The sequence below is a fragment of the Tachysurus fulvidraco genome, chromosome 17, assembly GCF_022655615.1.
Source record: "Tachysurus fulvidraco isolate hzauxx_2018 chromosome 17, HZAU_PFXX_2.0, whole genome shotgun sequence".
NCBI classification, from domain to species: domain Eukaryota; kingdom Metazoa; phylum Chordata; class Actinopteri; order Siluriformes; family Bagridae; genus Tachysurus; species Tachysurus fulvidraco.
This window is the reverse complement of record NC_062534.1, coordinates 17239610-17258553: the sequence shown is the minus strand read 5'-3', so window position 1 is coordinate 17258553 and position 18944 is coordinate 17239610. Positions and strand designations below refer to the sequence as shown.

The 18944-nt window shown below is 38.7% G+C and overlaps 3 protein-coding genes across 6 annotated transcripts; 1 reads left to right on the top strand and 2 right to left on the bottom strand.

Moving 5' to 3' along the window:
* Window positions 1–114: 114 nt before the first annotated feature.
* pld7 (phospholipase D family, member 7) lies at window positions 115–7756 on the bottom strand. 3 transcript variants are annotated; one of them, XM_027135463.2, is made up of 12 exons: window positions 7551–7756; window positions 6118–6201; window positions 4638–5480; window positions 4010–4194; window positions 3563–3746; window positions 3288–3402; window positions 3086–3213; window positions 2367–2570; window positions 1200–1339; window positions 934–1099; window positions 739–838; window positions 115–646 (listed from the first exon to the last, which is right to left on the bottom strand). In XM_027135463.2, exons 2-12 carry the CDS (start codon window positions 6199–6201, stop codon window positions 438–440), a joined length of 2358 nt encoding a protein of 785 aa, XP_026991264.2. In that variant the 5' UTR covers window positions 7551–7756; the 3' UTR covers window positions 115–437. The 3 variants fall into 3 exon arrangements, with proteins under 3 accessions (XP_026991264.2, XP_026991263.2, XP_026991267.2); XM_027135462.2 differs by lacking the exon at window positions 7551–7756 and adding an exon at window positions 6415–6477; XM_027135466.2 differs by lacking the exons at window positions 6118–6201; window positions 7551–7756 and adding an exon at window positions 5805–6024.
* Window positions 7127–11039, top strand: gpr137 (G protein-coupled receptor 137). 2 transcript variants are annotated; one of them, XM_027135473.2, is made up of 8 exons: window positions 7129–7389; window positions 7816–8492; window positions 8575–8624; window positions 8746–8986; window positions 9128–9277; window positions 9371–9499; window positions 9966–10078; window positions 10255–11039. In XM_027135473.2, exons 2-8 carry the CDS (start codon window positions 8124–8126, stop codon window positions 10346–10348), a joined length of 1146 nt encoding a protein of 381 aa, XP_026991274.1. In that variant the 5' UTR covers window positions 7129–7389; window positions 7816–8123; the 3' UTR covers window positions 10349–11039. The 2 variants fall into 2 exon arrangements, with proteins under 2 accessions (XP_047658473.1, XP_026991274.1); XM_047802517.1 differs by lacking the exon at window positions 9371–9499 and having other exon boundaries at window positions 7127–7389.
* syvn1 (synovial apoptosis inhibitor 1, synoviolin) lies at window positions 10773–18633 on the bottom strand. Its single transcript, XM_047802516.1, has 16 exons — window positions 18415–18633; window positions 17444–17582; window positions 16473–16565; window positions 16213–16365; window positions 15915–15963; window positions 15508–15611; window positions 14417–14543; window positions 14223–14322; window positions 13668–13733; window positions 13471–13587; window positions 13231–13382; window positions 12983–13135; window positions 12516–12668; window positions 11749–11932; window positions 11551–11636; window positions 10773–11462 (listed from the first exon to the last, which is right to left on the bottom strand). The coding sequence occupies exons 2-16, from the start codon at window positions 17573–17575 to the stop codon at window positions 11299–11301; spliced, it is 1833 nt and encodes a 610-aa protein (XP_047658472.1). The 5' UTR covers window positions 17576–17582; window positions 18415–18633; the 3' UTR covers window positions 10773–11298.
* Between the last annotated feature and the right edge of the window lie 311 nt (window positions 18634–18944).

Sequence of the window (18944 nt, the reverse complement as noted above, 5' to 3'; positions counted from 1 at the left end):
GGCGGGTCCTGATTCTCACACTGCTGTAATAAACACTACACTAAAACACACGTCTAATAAGAAAAAGGGTTTTGTTGGTATACGGTTTTAGACGTAACTAGACAACAGCTCGTGAAAGATGCAACTGGTTTAATTAAGAACCATTAAGAGTATTCTCTGTTTGAAACATTGGCATTATTTGAAGCATGCTGTTTTAACACTTTACTTGTACATACATCTGAGCAGATTTTAGGGCATGGACAAATGCACACTTGTAAACAAATTATAAAAAAAACAAAATGTACAACAAGCTAATAAAATATATACATCACAGAATTGTTACGTTCAAGGTCAAGACAAATGCTGCCCAGAGTAAAGGCATGTTTCTATACATTCCAAGTTACAGCAAGTCGCAAAGCCGAATGGTGCATGAATGTTCTCTATTATATAAAAGAGCTTTACAATGTTTTCCCCCTCCTGCTGCAATGCTCTACAAGATCGTCTGTGAGAGCTTGAGCAAAGTCAGAATTCCAGTCTCTCTGGAAAATCTTATGTAGTTGATTTTGCACTGTTTGCTGGCCCTCTTCCACCACGTAGCCTGTCTGATTCACCACAAGCCCAACTCCAGCTGTCTGGGTGAAATAATTTTCAGACCAATTAGAGGTTCCTGCAAACAGAATAGAAATACCAACCCGATAAGAGTTTAAATAACAACAAATAAGACATCAATAAATACTTGACAAAAACAAGGAAGCTTACCGATGTAGACAACGCGATCTGTCACCATAAACTTGGCATGATTTACACGGGCAAATGGAATCTGATGTTGCACTGATGTACAAGGAACCTCAAAAACTTTCTAGAAAATGCACATAAAAATTAAATGAGGTCATTATTCCACTAAAATGCTAGGTATGGAAGTATATAAAATACAACTAGAAATCTCCAACATACAACATGAATGTTACATCCGAGGGGTGTCTTGCTGAGTACTGATAAAGACTGCAGGAAGATGAACATGGATTTAGGAGAGTGGCTCCAGCAGCTGACCAACAGTTTCACCTCCACCTTTCGGGCACATGCAGCGTCCCGCAGCGCTGAATCGATAACAGGCCAAAACCTAATACGATACAGTGTATAGAATAAAGTGAGAAATTTATTCTTCTAAAGGATTTAAAGGATGCATCACATTTATCACTAATCCTCTCAAAAGATGTTACCTTGTTTTAGGGGTGTACTGGGAAATGGGAAGGTAGTCCATCACAGACACATAAATGAATTTTTTGGCATCAGCAATTACAGAGAGGATAGCTGAGAGATCATCTGTCCTTCCAGAAGCTGATAATTGAGGTGGAGCGCTCTTAATAGAAAAACAGTAAGGTTTGCTAATTAGCATACTTGCCATATTAATAAGTAAAGAATAAAACGTGGCAGGGTGTGCAGTTATAGGAAAATAATCAGTTACAGGATGGTTCCTATAACCACACATTCCGAATTCTAATTCCTCTTATACCACAGCAATGTGTGTTTTAATAATTAAAGAACACATCATGCTTATTAACAAGCTATAGTTGTATTTTGAAGTTGTGAAATATCCTCAGGTCAAATCTGTTGCTGTTAAGAATTACATTACAGCTGATATAAACAGCCAATCAGTCACCAGTCTCTCAATTTTTCTCTCATGAAGTAAATAAAACCAAAATAGCCCCAGAAAGCACACAGCCCTTTGCCCTGAGGAGTCACTAGTGGCTGAATACTTGTTTATCATTATGACGCCTGACACTGCAGACTCCTTCCGTGAATGTTATATAAACGTCTGGTTATTGAAAACAGTGGCATTAAATGATTATAAATTCTTCTTTGAAAATTAATATGCATTTAATCCATTCTTAATCTTAGTTCCTGCATACAAACAATAATGTGTTAGACCACGTGCATTAATACAAATCTGTGATTTGCAGCAGACGCTACAGTCACTTATATATGGATTTAATGCCTTCTGATCAACAGGAGTTGACAATTCAAGCGAGCTGTGGTATAAAAGATCACCAAGTGTTCATGAAATTAAGTTAATTTAATAAAATTAAATTAAGTCAACATTCGACAAGTTCATGCATTACATTTACCATGTCAGGATACCATTGGATATCACAAATGGTGTAAAAGGAGTCAGTGAAGACCAAAGAATGAGAATGAATTCGTCAGAGGATTACAACACTGTGTGTGAAATGTGAGTAGTGTGGTAACAGTATTTTTGAAATAAGGAAGTGACTCAAGACCACACTTTGAGACAGAGAACAATGGCATACTCGTTATACTGAGTACACGGAGTATACTGTGTTATGGCATCCATTTGATACACGTGAGAGCAAGGCCAAGGAACTCACAGACAGATAGACACGTGCAGGAACACCGTTGAATTTAACAGTTAATGGGTACTTAATGCTGGAGAGCGCGGAGAATCGGCCAGGCCAGTAGGGAGGTAAGGTACTATTCTTCTGAGCACCAAGTTCCCAGTAGACTCCAAATATCCTTGCTGCATCCTGTGCCAAACAGCTGCAGTCCTCCACAGAAACACCAACTTCCTTTACCTGCAAAACATTTCAGTGAAAGAAGTAAAATATTGACTTATAGTGGATCCTTAAAGACGTTCAAGTTGTATGGCTTTCCAAATTGTATAATTTATGTGAACAGAACAGAAAACACCTTCGCCAGGGTGCCCACCCATCACAGGGCACACACACACACCCATTCACACAATACAGAGATGCCAATCAACCTACAATGTAGGTTTTATAACTATACTTTTGGGCAAAAGCAAAGTACCACTAATGTGTGCAGGGTGGAAGCAGGGATTGAAACCTCATTTGTTGTGACAATCATGTTGATGTATATTAGTAATCATAGTAATCATAATACTGAACATCATAGTATATTCAGAATGGGACATCCAGCATGACCATTTCTAAAACTTGTTTGATCTCAGTGGTCATAGACATTTCTTTTTTTGATCACACATCAAAAGGCTATTTTCATCTAGATTAAAAGAAACAAACTGTCAGGTTTTCTGACATTTAGAATGCAAGATGTTGATATTTTATGATACCTGGGTTAGCGAGCGCCAGTCCATGTTTGCGCTTCCTACATACATGTGCTTCTTGTCCACAACCCAAAGTTTTGTGTGGACGATACCTCCAGTGATGTTACTAAGGTCAACTTCTCTGATCTCTGCACCTGGAAGCCAAAATCAATGGATAAGACACATTGCTCCTGTGAAATTCTAAAGACAGTAAAACTGTCAAAACTACCTGTTCCTGTTAACTCATCTGTGTCTGCTCTGTACGTCTGAGGTGCGTTAACAGCAATCTTTAAATTCACACCTCTAGATTCAAGCTGTTTCAGGTGATCCAACAGTACTTTGCCCTGAAATAGAAAATAATTTAAATAATTCAAACTAGTCAGAGGAAAAAACTGAAGGCAGAATAATGACTTTCTGAGCATGAACCGTGTGTGGTAAAAGATAACAGTTCAAAATATTGGTTGTTGCATGCAAACACACACACACACACCAAAGCTGTTTCACCTGCATTGCACTGGGATCAATCAGGCCAATATCTGAGTCGCTCATTGTGAGGTAGAAAGCAGCAATGTTGACTGAGCTGTTAGCTCGGTTCAGCAGGTTAGTCCAGGTGTGTGTGATGCTCTGCAGTTGTGGGGAGCCAGAGGGAAAAAGCATTCCTTCAGGGATACTCTCAGTAAGAGTCAACCTAGAGGGTAGGATTCGGAATAATATTTGAGTGTAAAACATTCATTCATTCATTCATTTTCTACCGCTTATCCGAACTTCTCGGGTCACGGGGAGCCTGTGCCTATCTCAGGCGTCATCGGGCATCGAGGCAGGATACACCCTGGACGGAGTGCCAACCCATCACAGGGCAGAGTGTAAAACATCTTGAGATTTTAGTATTCTGTCAAACTATTTTTATTACAAATACCTACAGGCTCAGATAACAAAAACAAGTTCTCTCACCTACAATCAGAACTGCATTCCTCTTGGGGCAACCAGAAACCTTCAAGCCAGTGCAGTTCCAGCTGCAGTAGAAGGTGGGACACAGATCGAGGGACACCGTACAGCCAAATGTGTTGACCAAATCCAACCAAAAGCAGCAAGATAGATGGGAAAATACAGAAGAGTGCAAAGCTCTTTGCTCTTGTCTAGCAAACAACAACAAAAATAAAAGTTTTAATTTACCTTCATGAAAATAACACACATTACAGAGGTCACCTACTTAGTAATTGGGTACCATTTTTGATTCCAAAAGTTATTCATGTTTATACTACCACACTGTTGAATTCATTGTCCTAAGTCTGCAGAGTTCATTTTGATTACACAGTAAAATTTTCTTGTCTTGTTAAGTTTAGGCTTGTAAGGGAACAACTGTTTATAGCTACTACAATATGAGTGGTGATGAGAACTAACTTCTCACAGTTATTCCACAACAAGAAACTACAATCTGGGAATTTCTTAAATAAATAAAATGTAAATTTTTTTATTCATTGACAGATTGCTGTGGTGTAAGAGGAAAAATAAACCCCAGTGGATGCTCTTATTAGAATATAATCCTCAATGTAACAAATACTTTAGATCATACACTCACAGATGTGCTGTGTTTTGGTTTTGCCTTTGAACGGCCTGTTTGGCTCCTTGCAGGCACATCATTTTGCTTCGAAAATGTTTCAGGAGACCCATCGACACAAAGCTTTTTATTGTCTTTTAATCTTAGAAACTGCTTTTGGGCATCCTCCAGGATTGATGCTGGTGGTATTTCTTTTTCAAGCCTTTCCTTCAATTCATCTCCAATATCCTGCATAAATTCACTAAGTTTTTGTTCCAGATTATCCTGAATAACAGCATGTGATTGTTGCTTGTCTTTTGACTGAAACTCTGTACTTGCATCTTGAAGCTCTGCAGGTGGTTCTGCGGCTGAACCTTTGTCATGGGACTCTGATTCTTCTCTAAGACTCGGTCGGTGAAGTGCTTCCTCAAGACCTTCTTTATCACTTGGATCGGAAACCTGGTTTCCTTCATGTGGTATTGATGTAGACTCTGAACTTTCAGACTGGATGGGATCTGACGTACCTGCCACAGAGAGATCATCAGTGCTGTGCGAGTGTATGCGAGTTGACAGAATAGGCAAGGCTGTTTCTCGGTCACCAAACACTGGCGATTTTGTTGCCAAATTCTCTCCAGAGCTGATCCCTCTCTCTTTCATTTGACATTCTCTAGTTGGTCCTTCAGGCTTTAATGGCAGCTGTGACTCTGCAATTTGGGTAGTAGTTCGCTTGCGAGTCAGCGAGCTTTGGAAAGTGGGGATACGTGAGGAAGGTTTTCCAGCTTTTCGTGAATCCTCCCCCTCGGTCTTCTTTTCAGTGCTCTTTTCATCCTCATTCTCCTTTAAAATCTGGTCTGCAGATGTCCCAATATGGATATCTTCAGTTTCCTATAACAATAATTTAAGGTTTGCACATCCAGTTATTTCATTTGGTAAAATGACAAATTAATTATTAAACATATAAAGCCGGGACAAAGAGTGGTGCAGGACTGGCCTGCATCCGACCACACCTTTAACCTTTAATGCATAAAAGACCATTCAATCAAAATAAACCAAAACTGAAAAACAAACAACCATGCACTTAGTTCAGTGGTAAAGATGTGCTTTAGCATGGATAGCTAGCTTATGGGTTTTAAACAGAATGAGCTAAAATTCGTTAAATTAGCTAACAAGATTAGCTGGATGCACACAGCTAAAAAAAAATTAACTTACCATTATTTGAGCCACTAACTGACAGCTCAGTTTACAGGTCTGTCTATTACTACTAATCTAGTCAAAGTTCCAGGTTGTGGCTTCAGTGTTAGCTTTAGCCGATTAGCTAACTGTAATTTTAAGGTACTAAGAGCTAACGCCGTTAGCAAGAATGCTACATATGGAAACAAGTCGCTCTCCGTCTCTTTCTTCCTTTCTGCTACGTGGCTGCGGTTCAGTTTTTTGAGAGAGAGAGAGAGAGAGAGAGAGAGAGAGAGAGAGAGAGAGAGAGAGAGAGAGAGAAAACCTCGCCTACTTTCACTTACACACCCACCTTTGAAAAACTGTAAATATTTCTGAGTCGTGATGAGCGCCGCAGTGCAGCGTTTGTTTGTTTGCGTGCAGCTCGTCGTCCCATCTGAACAAAAATAACCAAATAACCACGTTATTAAAGACGAACACGGTTTGTAATCTCTGCAAAAGTATGTGAATATTCTGCTACAAAATGAGATCAGAGCTCGGAGGGATTGTGTTGATTTTCAAACACAGGGGTGAACCGATACACGACGCGTAAACCGAATGAAAACAGTTTATGAGCCAAATTGAAGCAGCCGCGGTTTCCGGTCCTCACTTTCCATTGGTGCTGTGAGTGAGGGACTGGTTCATCACTGCAGTCCATCTCCTCTAGAGGGCGACGTAGAGCTCACTCCAGTTTATTTGTTTACACAAATTGCTTACGATTTTGTACATAGCAAAATTACAGCAGTAACAATCAACAGCAACATCATTTTTAACTTTCTGTTATTTTATAACTATATTTTACCTTTTTAGGTTCAATTAAATTTCATTAAGGGCTTGCATATGAACATGTACATAAAAATACAACATGAATAAAATATCCGTTAACGTACTAATTCTGTGGATCCTGTATCTAAAAAAAATCCTGCAAAATGCTTTTATTCCTACAGCAATGCAGCAAATAAAATATATTAAGATTACCATGGTGTCCACTATAATGGATATTTATAAGTGGGCTAGTATTTTAATTCACAAATACTTAAACTGCTCTCACACATGCAATGTGAAGGGGGGGGGGTATGTGTGTATAATAATATTATAGAAACAAATTATATTACTAAATCTTTTGTTTCTTTAAGTTGTAAAGTTTTGCAGTAGTAGAAGTCGATTCTGTAGACAGGAAAAAGAAACAGTTAACCTCAAAATTAACAAATTAGGTACCACTGGAAAGCCCAGAATGTCATGTTTAGTGTGCAAAGGGAAGTCACAAGGTAACTCACACGAGAGAGAGAGAGAGAGAGAGAGAGAGAGAGAGAGAGAGAGAGAGAGAGAGAGAGAGAGAGAGAGAGACAGACAGACAGACAGACAGACAGACAGAGAAATAAAAATCTGAAAATATTTTGCCCTTTAGTTCCAGAAAAAGCTAATTCTATTCTATTCCGTTCTATTCTATACCGTACTGTACCACTAGACGGCGAAACTTTAACACGCAGAAATCTGTGCCGTCGGTTTCTGGCTGACGCGAACTGAAATCCCCGAGGAAGTAAACCGGACTTCACTGTGACAGCTGACTTTCCCCTAAGGCACGGTGAGATTGTTTCACATTTTTACTATGGTTTAATAACGACAATAAAACATTTCACCCGAGATATGTGTGACCCGGCATAGCTTTATCAGCTAACGGATTGCTCGTTCTTATCTTAGCAAAGTTAGCTTAATGTTTGTAGCAAAATAGCTAGCTGTGTTTACCTCAGTTGTTGCTGCTGCTGTTGTTGTTGGTAAGCAAATGTTATATAGCGAGATATCTTTTGCGGAGATCCATTAAATCTCGCTGATCGGACAACTATCATAAATATTATTTGTGTTATTCGTAGTTTACAGCTAGTTTCGAGTAGCTTTTCAAGCAGAACATTATGTAGTTGTTTTGCTAATGTACCCAGTATAACTTTGTACTTTCGGTTTATCCCACATAGGCGCTGTTGAGTATTTTGATTATTTTATCTTTCTTTTACAGGTTTGGACCTCAACTTTAATTGGATCGGATCCTTAGTCCATTGCCTTTGTCATGAAAGTCTTACATCAACACCTAATGTATTTCTGAAGAGTGTTGTGGGATTAGATCCTAATACTCCTTGGATATCTAACGGAAATTATTGATCTTTTCATGAGATAGAGTGAACAAAAACAAAAACAAAGTCCATACGTATAAGGGCTTCTCAGCACTATGAACCAAATACATCTGTTCATGTAGACTGCTGTTCTCTTTTAATTTACCCAGTTTATATCATTTCCATTTAGTTTTGGTTTATTTCTCTTTATGCCATGGAGGTTACACCAACTGATTCCAACTCTTCCATTCCTCCACCTTTCCCAATAAGGCCAGCTATGGCTCCATCTGTACAGCTTGGAGTCACCATACTTTACACTTGCTTGTATGGAGCTCTGTTCTGGATCGTATACATCCAGCTCTGGTTGTTGTTATTATATCGCCATAAGAGATGGAGCTACCAGAGTGTTTTTCTATTCCTCTGCCTGTTTTGGGCAGCACTTCGAACTACTTTGTTTTCTTTTTACTTTGGTGATGCTGTTGCTGCCAATCACTTGCCAACTCCGATATACTGGCTCCTCTACTGTTGCCCAGTGTGCCTCCAGTTCTTTACTCTGAGCCTCATCAATCTCTATTTTACACAGGTAAGACATATGCAAACATTCAGAACTATCCCTCATTTCTTCTTTGAACTGTTTCAGTTTTTGTATTGTCATATGTTAACAGGTCTTGCTCAAAGTTAGAGACCTGTTTAGTATCGAACCGAGAAGAGGATTGTGAGTAACTTTGATTTCCTATTTTTTTTTCTTTTCTAAAATGCTGCCTTAGTAAATGTGTGACCCAAGATGACCCAACTTTTTAAGGGTACTATTTAAAGAGCTTTTTTCTCTCTCTCAGGCTTTTTGCCCGCTGTGCATATGCAGCCATGAGTGTGGTCTTCTTATGTGTCAATGTGGTGTGTGCCAGCCTTGGGGAGCGAGGGGATAGAGGTTGGGCCAGGAACAAAACATGGACATTGGTTCTAGTTCGCGTCTTGGTAAATGACCTTCTTTTCATAATCGAGGCTGTGTGCCTGGCCACTACGCTGCTTATCCTGACCCGATTCTCTCCCACTACCGGCCCTTATTTAAACAGTAAGGTACAATATCACTTTGTATGCTTGTAAGATTTGATATTATAATAATAAAGTTTACTTGGGAGCAATGTTGAATTTACTGACAGAACATAGTGTCCATATTTTGTGTCCAGCCACACTACATTGTCCTTTTTTGTATTGCAGGGTACAAGCCTTTGGAGGACAGCTTTGCTTGGAGCAGGTGTGATCATTCTCTTCTCAAGCAGAGCTTGCTATAACCTTACTGTACTCATCTTGTCACAGAATTACAAGGTGGAGTCTTTTGGCTTTGACTGGTACAACATCTCAGATCAGGTATTGAAGCTTGACGGATTTATGAAGTGAAATCATGATGGAAATGCATTCGAATATTTTGGAGAGCCATGTTTACTTCTGTTTTCCCCCAAGGCTGATCTTCGTAATGATCTTGGAGACATGGGCTACATTTATTTCGGAGCTATTCTTTTCATATGGGAACTCCTGCCCACAAGCATGCTCATTCTCATCTTCAGAGTGCCACGTCCTCATAAAGAAATGGTTAGCTTTTCTTCTGTTAACAGTAATAGCAGACCTTCTTGCCTTAACAAATTTTGCTTAGAAACCCTGCATTTTAACAATGGGATGAAAGCAAAAGTAGGTTTAACTTATGACTCAAATTAACGGCATAAGAATAAATGAATAAAGATTGCAGAAGAACCAATTATCACATGACTCTCATTAAATAATTAGAAATTGTATTGGTGCTTTGAACTGTACATCTACGTCTACGATTAACTGGCGCCTCCAAGAAGCGCTGTCTCCTTCTCTCCCCATTTGTCTCACCTTGTCAGTTTTTATTTTAATTCACCTTTCCCTGTTGAAAGATGGGGCAGTGTACAAAAACTCCAGTATGTACTTCTGTACTTGGTCTAGCTTTTTTATACCCTGCCCATTCAATGCAAGTCTAATTGTTTATTGTTCTGTTGATGCTTTTTTAAAAAAATCAGATTTAAATGCTTTTCAGAACTGTAGTCCCATTATCAACACAAGGGCCCCACGCGCATATTTCTTTGATGATCCACGAGGGATAGATGGCGACGCAAATGCTTGGTCACACGGCATTCGGCCTAACAGCAGGTATAGTACCACTGACGGTTACACAATGCTGTCACACTCCTACTTTTACCAGTAGTGAAGGAATGTTTGTGCAGCCTACAAACTATTTCACCAGGATGCCTTCAAGGTAGACACGAGACTAAGAATAATCAGTACAAGTATAATCACTAAAAAAAAAAAACATTTATTCCTAACAGCTGGTTTGGCTCCAGTGAGACGACTCCGCTATTGTTCAACAGGGCAGATCAGACAAACCAGCATCACTCTCTCTACTCCACCCCACAAACCTGAGTACTCAACAGAAGGTGTTTTTGGATTTGAGATTGAATATTCTCAGGCAATAATGCATCAGGACCTATGCCTATGAAGTCTGCTAGGTCATATTTGCACTGAAACCTGGTGTACATGCTTGCACATTCCATTTTCATGCTTGTAACTTAACAATAGCAGCCTCTCTCCTGTTTACATAAATAAGGACCACTAAAGGACTTTTTTTTTGTTTAAAAAATGAGAAACCATATTAGAAATGTTGACTGGAGTGCTTAATGTGCAAGTGGTTTTTCAGACTAAGGGATTTTTATTTTAAATGCTTTTAATGTGAACAATTTTAAGTGTTTTTTTTCTCTGTACTTTAATTTAATTGCATTAACATGAGATTCCTAATGACTAATTATTTTTACATCATTTTCTTTTGTGGAATTAAAAAAAACAACTGTGAGTTTATTGATTGATTTATTCTGCATTATTTACAGATCTTCCTATTAAAATACTTTATACAGTATGTACAGTTTGTTAATTTATGCCACTCGATGGTAAATTCTCCCCATCAAAGCAAAGATCAGATCTGAAAAAAGAGCTAGAAATAATGAAAAGACAAACAGTACAAAAAAAAATCCATTTTCAACAATAATATTATTTCAATGTTCATTTTGTGGGTTTGCAGAAAAGTGTGATTATATTAAATAAAAAAACAAAAACAAAACAGATGAACTATGAAATGTTAAAAAGATTTTGCCTCGGATGCATTATTAATTCCGCATATATCAATGAGGAATCCACTCTTCTATCTGTGAATTTCCTTAGAAATCATCCAAAGTGTCTAAGTGACCAACATAAGAGCCCACTGTGAAACAACTTAATAGCTCAAGCACACAAAATGCCCAAGCAGGGTAACATGAGGAGACTTTCTACTGTATAAAGTCCTTTGTCAAAATGCAATGCCTGGACTGCCGGTTGAATAATCATTGGTCCAGAGGCGGTGTGGTGTCCAGCTTGCGTAGGCGGCGACGTCTCAGTTCAGCAGCGCTTGGCTCTCCGTCCACCTCTGCCTCTTCTTCCTCCTTCTTCTCAACTTCTGTAGTGGAATCTGGTTGGGAAAATCCAGTAGCTCCACTGACAGAACCAGCTATAGGGATCAGCAATAATAAAATATGTGTCACAAATGATTTAGTTACTTCAAGCAGAAGTTGCTGAGTTGATTAATTTGCTCTCACCGATTTGTGATCCACTCTCTTGGGTGGAAGCTTCAGTTTTTCCTGATCCACTCATTTCACTAGTGCTGCTCTCTGCTCGAGGAGGACTGGTGAAGAGCAGGGAATGGGAAAAAAATGATTAATATGGTGCAATTGATGAGTACTTCTGTTTTAGTTGTGTAGCATTTTTTGGAATTCCACCAAAAGGTCACTGTGTACCTGAGCGAAGCTACAGTCGTGAGGTAATGGTGGATATTAAGCATGGCAGCATCCAGCAGTGTGTGGATGTTCTGAAGGCACTGCAGTCTGGCCTCCAGACCGCGGCGACCTTCCTGCTCCAACTCCCTCAGTTCTTCCTCTGACATTGTGGACAGAGATGGTGGGGGTGGAGGCATCGTCGACACTAATGGACAAATAGAGGAACGAATAAGCTTATATAGTTAAATATCTTATACAAGTAAAGTTTATATAATGGATTATATACATTATATTACACTAAATTATATTATATTATACATTATATTATACACATTATATTATAAAAACAGAATTTTTTTTTTCTTCTCCAGTTTGACATTTGACATATTACCACCAGATATATATTTATTTGTTCATCTTCAGAAACCCTTCATCCTTGCCAGGGTCACAGTAAATTAAGAGCCTATCACAGAGTCAGTGTGCACAAGGCAGGAATTAACCCCGGTTGCAATTCCGGTCTATTTCAAGATTAAAGCAAATTTAGATTAAAGCAAATTTCACATAGCCAATCCATCTAAGGCCATGTTTTTGGCAGGTTAGAGGTAACATGCAAAACTCCACCCAGACAGTAAACAGTTTAAGATCAAAATAGAGATACGACATTGTGCTTTCACTACAGATAATGACCTCACAGAAAATACTTTAGATCTCACAGAATGCTTCAAGTATAAACCAGCTTGGTTGGTTTTGGATGTCATGTGACTGCACTAAAGCAAATTCATACTCACTGAAAGGTGGAGGAGGAGGCATGGGCAACCATGGTGCTGATGGAAATGGAGGGGGCATAGAAAAGGGGAAGCCAGGCACTCCAGCCACAGGAGCTGCAGCAGCAGCAGCAGCACCATCTGCACCAGTCTGGCTTGAGCTACTTGCTCCTGATTCTGCATATTCAATGTGTAAACATGGCATTCATAAAAATCTGGTCTTTTCCTCATTTTATGAAACGCACCAACATTTATTTACAGCTAGCTAACAAACATGCATTAAAATGAATAACTGTGTAGCACAATCCCTAGTCTGATCATTTCTAGCACTGTCACTCACAGAGACGTGTCCTGTGAACACCACAGATCCATGAAATTCTGCTGGGGGCCGTAACGATGGAGGATCTATTCTTAATTAGTTGTTGTGGTTATGGAGCTAATTGACTAATTACTTGAACTAAAGATGTTTATCTCCTTTATAACACTCTCACCTGCCCCTGACGTTTGGATCGCATCTGCACTGGTCTGTGGTGTGCTGGAGGCTGCCTGAGCAGCAGGAGGAGCAGCAGGAGGAACTGCACCAGGGAAGGGAGCCCAAAATGGGAAAAGGCCTGGGGGGAATTGAGGCATCACACCCGGAGCAACTGAAGAATATACACACAACTATTAAGAGACTGCATTAAACATTGGTTAATAATAATTCATTTAAAGTGAGTGCAGATCAGAAGACTGGACTTACCATTAGCAGCCGGGGGAGCAGGAGCATTAGCTGGAGCTGCTGGGGCTGCAGGGGCAGCAGCAGCAGGAGTGATATTTGGCTGTGAAGCTCGCAGAACATCCATGCGGCATGTCGGACATGTCTGCTGCCTCTGGAACCATGACCGAAGACAACTGTGACAAATAAATTTACAGATTAGACAAGCTATGGAACCATGTGTTTCACTGAAGAAGGTGCAATTCAAGAGAAGAAAACAGCAACCTAGAGTGAAAGATGTGGTTGCAAGGCAGCTTCTTGGCTCCAGTTACCATCTCTTCTCGACAGATGATACACACATTGTCAGAAGCTTGCAAGTCCTCAGGAGTTGCATCTGGGTAACTACAAAAGACCAAGGAATGTTTTAATATCGAAATGTATGCAGTCTATGTATGTTTCAAATATTCTAGAAAATCACTTACAGTGTGTTCATGTTGCGAATGGCTCGTCGAGACATTATGGCATCTGTTACAGCTTTCTTGAACTGCCTGTAATGAAAAAACATTTTTTTTCATAAAAAAATACCTGTAGTTCCTTCTTTGCAGTTTAAATGCAAATACTGCTTTGTCTATTGCAAAAGGAAATGTTTTTGTTTTCAACCAAATGCTATGTTTAGAGAAAAAATAGCCAATTTGTTATGGGACTTTCCAGAAGAGGAAGAAAAACGATTAATGACTTTCCTAGACTAATACCGCCAGTAAAAAATAATATGTAACACTGCAAAAGTCACGAGCACCAGATTATTGTTAAATACAAATTTTGTTTTAAATGTTTATTTTTCAGACAGAAATCATAAAGTCTGTCCAGTTTTATATACAAAAACAAAACCAGGTATGACAGTATCTCCAGATGAACTGTTTCAAATTCTGACACTAATAGTGTTTTTCTTTCCATGTGCTAGTTCCAAGACTTTTACCTCAGCTTCTCATCCATATAATAAAGGACACCAATCAGAATGAGATTCCATATTGCCTCACCTCATTGCGAGATACATGGGTCGAATGGCAAACAGGGGGAAGGTGTGCACTTTGATCATTATGGTCATGAATGCCATGTAGAGCAGCACCTTAATAAATCCTGCAGGTTAGAAATGACAACACGTGTGAACATGTGAGAGAGCATCTATGTCTATGCTTCTGCATGCTATACTGTTCAAAGAAAAACATCCCACCTGTAAAGAGCTCTGTGTAAAGCATATAGACTGCTTTATTGTCCCATGGGTTCTCACTCTGAAGGTCTATGGTGTGCAGAGTGTATTTAATGAAGGTGGTGAGAACCATGGTCATCAGAATTGCATACTGAAAGAGATCAAAGTGAAAAGAGTGAGAGAAAGAGAAAGTGATAAAGAAAGAAAGGCAGAGAGAACGAGTCATATGTTCCTGGTTTAAACTGTGCAACAAAATACTAGGACTGGGTTTCCCAAACTAGGAGTCCTGACCTTACGTAGGGGTTGCTTGATGTACAATTAGGGTGGTGAGAGAAACTCACAATCTCTTTAAATAAACATTGTAAATATTAAAGATAAATGTTGTGTGGTGATATTTGGAAAAAATGCTACTTGGAAGTCTCATTGAGACGAGCCAAGTTTCTATGTACTTTTCTAAGTTGTTATGAACACTGACTTTCCTATTATGGTATTTTAAAAACCTCTTTTTGCACATCAGTCTTCTGGTTTTTCTAGATTCCAGATCTATTTGAGATGCAGCACTAAACAACACTATCATAGCAACTGCGAAAAGTATTGAGAGACGGAACTTGATATTGTACTTAACATTGCTGTGCATGAAATATTAATCATCGGCTGGACCTGGAAACCCGTGAGTGGAAAGTTCTGGCTCTGGCATGCCATCTAGTGAAGGTTACTTTTTAAATCTACCAGATGTGCATAAGATAGGCACCAAGTATGTAGCTTTTTATCGTGTGTAATCCAGGCTGCTTGGCATCAGGCAGCATCACAAGACCTTGGTGTGGATTTTCCTTAGAACAGCACAACATTTCCCACTGGACCGGTAAACCAGTGCAAGTCCTTTGGTTTCTAGACACTTACTTATATATTACAAAACTAAAACTATGCATCTGGAATTTAAACATGTAGTTAATTGAGGGGTTGTTTGCCCAAAAAGTTTTGAAACCCCTGAACCAGGGCATTCACCTGGTATTGCAACAGTAACCCCATACTTGAAACTGATCATTTAAAAAGAAGGTTCCTTCAGATGAAATTATTTAAGCTTGTAAGAATCTCAACTCACAAACAATGCTCACCTCAAAACCGAAGACTAGCTGTACTGAAGCTCCTCTGGTGATAATGCTGTGGCAGGCATGGTTGACAAATAAGAAATCTAGTACTCCTAGCAACACCATTAGAGCTGTGCGAGAAGATAAAAAAAAAAGTGTCAACAGCTGAGAAAACATGATGCAATATAAAGCCATGTTTTCCAAATAAGGTAAAAAAACACTGCCTTCAATTCTGAGACCAGGTGCAGCCTCAAATTTTGCATAATGCTGAATATAGAAATGTAAATACGCTTGCAATCTGGGACAAGTTCATAACAGTTTCCGTTTGTGTGACAAGTGATGATGTGTGACTCCTAAAACCTTGTAGGAAAAAAGCCATCACCATGCAGTGTTAGTGATCATATAAACACAATAAGTATACAATTTATACTCACAGAGAACTCTGAAGTGGAAGACCCATGAAATATTTGGACTTCTTTCCATCTGCAAAAATAGAAATTAAACAAATAACATGCTCATTTTGATAATAATAATTTTAGATCATATTTCATTTTGATTGTGAAATTATAGGGTTTCATAAAAAGGATCAACATTAACATTTAATAGCATGAAAGTAACAATCTACAACTCAGGAGTAATACAGGAGCAAAACTAAACACCTATGAACTAAAGCATCATCCAACAATGAATGATCCTCAGGATTAACAGAATATCTAATTCCTAGTTACATACAAAGTCCACTCTGTCTTCAGCCAGCCAATGAAAGCACTTGAGGAAGAGCAGCAAAGTGAAAAGGGCCACGAAACGGGGGGAGAAGTCATCCCTGAAGACTGTAAAGGCTAAGCAAGTCTCTGTCACTGCATACCAGGAACGCTCGATCAGGTGCTGGTGGATGGAGGGACACAATGTGAAATGCAAGGCTGACATCACACCTATGTAGAAAACCTCAGGCTACACCAGAGCCCATTTTACTCAGATGCACATGTGCATACCTCCATCTCTGCAGCTCTCAGCTGGCCAAAGAACACCTTGCGCATGAACTTTCCCAGAAGAAAAACCAACACGAATGCCTGGATATATAAAACCTGTCAAAGAGACCAGACTCTTTATAATCAACACACTCTCAGGAAACCGGATGAACTCTACTAAATTCACAAATCATGAACACAAATTACTTATTACTTATTATATTACTTATATACTTATTATATTAATTTATGTTCATATTTAAAAGTATTCACAAACAGTATCACTCTTCTGCATGAACACAGGAAATGTCTAAAGCTGATTTTACAGTGTATAATTATTACCAGTCTTAAATTGATTACTTGCCTCAACTGTACGAGACAATCCCAATTTTAGAACAGTCTGTGCTCTAAAATATGTTCTCAATATCGGATTATAAAATAGAGATTATATAATAATAGTTTTGTCTATTTGTATTTCAATATGTTTTTTTTAATTCTAATCTTATTTTTTATGTTCTGTGTGTTGTCGTCCTTGTCTGTGTCCTGGAATCGTACAAAACAAACAAAATTCCTTCCATGCACAACAAATCTCCTTCTGATTCTGATTCTATCTTATAGACCTGCAATTAATAAAAAAATTCTGTTTATGGTAGCCATAAGCATGATCATGGCTTGTGTAGAAAATAGAGCCAGGAACTGGAACATTTCTGTTCATTAACTTGTATCATTTAGGGATTTTCACTGCTATTGCTATATCTGTACTGTAAAATCTTGTGCCACTTGTTATAGCAACGGTCACACACTGCCATTGACGCTGCCGATCTTATGTGATGTGGGTGTTTTGGCTTTGAGAACAAAAAAAAAAAAAAGCCTGCTTTACTCTTCATTAAAAACATGTCTCCATGTACTGGTTATGAAAGTCTATAATGAAACAGAGAAAGTAAATAATTATGATGGACTGACTAGCACTCTCATAATCATTTGGATGCACTTACTGCCATGCTTGGACTGCTTTTGGTGAGGTATACCACTGTAGGATAGAACTGGTGTTTGAGGAAATAGGCATGAGCCACCACGGCTCCGGTGAGAGCCAGACTGGTGGCTGTTACCAAAGCTGCTCGAACCATATTTGTGCTGTAAGAATGGGGACATAAAAACAAATAAAATACAGGCCTCAGGAAAAAGTACACAGGCTTTTATCTTTATCAGTATTTCAGACAGGTTAAACAGATCATTAATAATAAGGGTTCGAGGTGAGCATTTTTCACCTCAACGTTACTCAAAATAATCTTTCCTATATTCAGATCCAGTTTTTGGACCAGCATTGACATTTTATATCTGCAATATTATTCCTAATGATAAAAATAATTAAAGAAATTACCCTAAATGTTTATTATAATAATTATTATTACTACTCGTTACCAGAGTTATGTTAGATTTAATAAAAAAAAACGTTGCATGGTTTTATTTTTTATTAATAAACAATATAAAGCGGTTATAATAAAAAGCAAATGTTTTAATTAGTATGCAAATGTACATATATTTAACTTGATGAAGGCTTATTAGCATAAACAAATGGGTTTTTTTTCTGTTCAAGTTCTGATATAAAATACATATTTGTAAGAATATGAGCACATCTTAAATAACTGTGGACTTTTGCTAAACCAGATATACCAAGATCTATTAGCTTATCTTCGGTTTGGTTTAGATATCCTCCTGTAACTATGCTAGCTAGCTAGCAGATGAAAAGTAAACGCTAAACTACTACTTGATAGATTCTGAAGCAACATAATTAGTTGTAACTTGGTGACAAAATGTCTCGCAGATATCATGATGGTAGTTTACTTCTACCTCGGTGTGAATTAGCCACACAGCTAATCGTAGCATAGGATAGCATAGCATAGCATAGCATAGCATAGCTCAGCTCTGAGCTCCTGCAGTGCGGATTGACCTGAACTCCTCTTACCGCCCGCTTCTGCTTCACAAAGGGCAGAAACCTCCGCACTGTGAGCCAAAGGAGCGGAGCTCAACGCTGTAGCCGACACATAAAATATGGACCACGTCTATATCCCCATCCAACACAATCACGTCTGGTTCAGCCGACACATATAAGGCTCGCAGAAGCACTCGGGCGATTACGTGTTTATTTTTCGCTTGTTCTACAAAAGGCCACCTCACTTCCGCCGTTCCTGCGTGACGTCACCGGCAAGCCTCACAAAACCGTAAATATTAGAAAACAACGTCATTTCTCCAGGTTACTATGTTTTTAAAGGAATTTCACAAGAAAGCAAGATAGATGTTAGCAAAACATAGAAGTATTCAGCAATAACTGTAGAATAATAAATTCTCAGGTAATGATTACAGGAAATATAAATCTAAAATATGATTAACTTTACAGAAAGTAAACGCCTGGATGAAAAGGCTGGATCTGATTGGTCCAGGTAACCCAGAACTGCTACCGTAAACCATCTATGTGTCACAACTCATTCAAAGTTA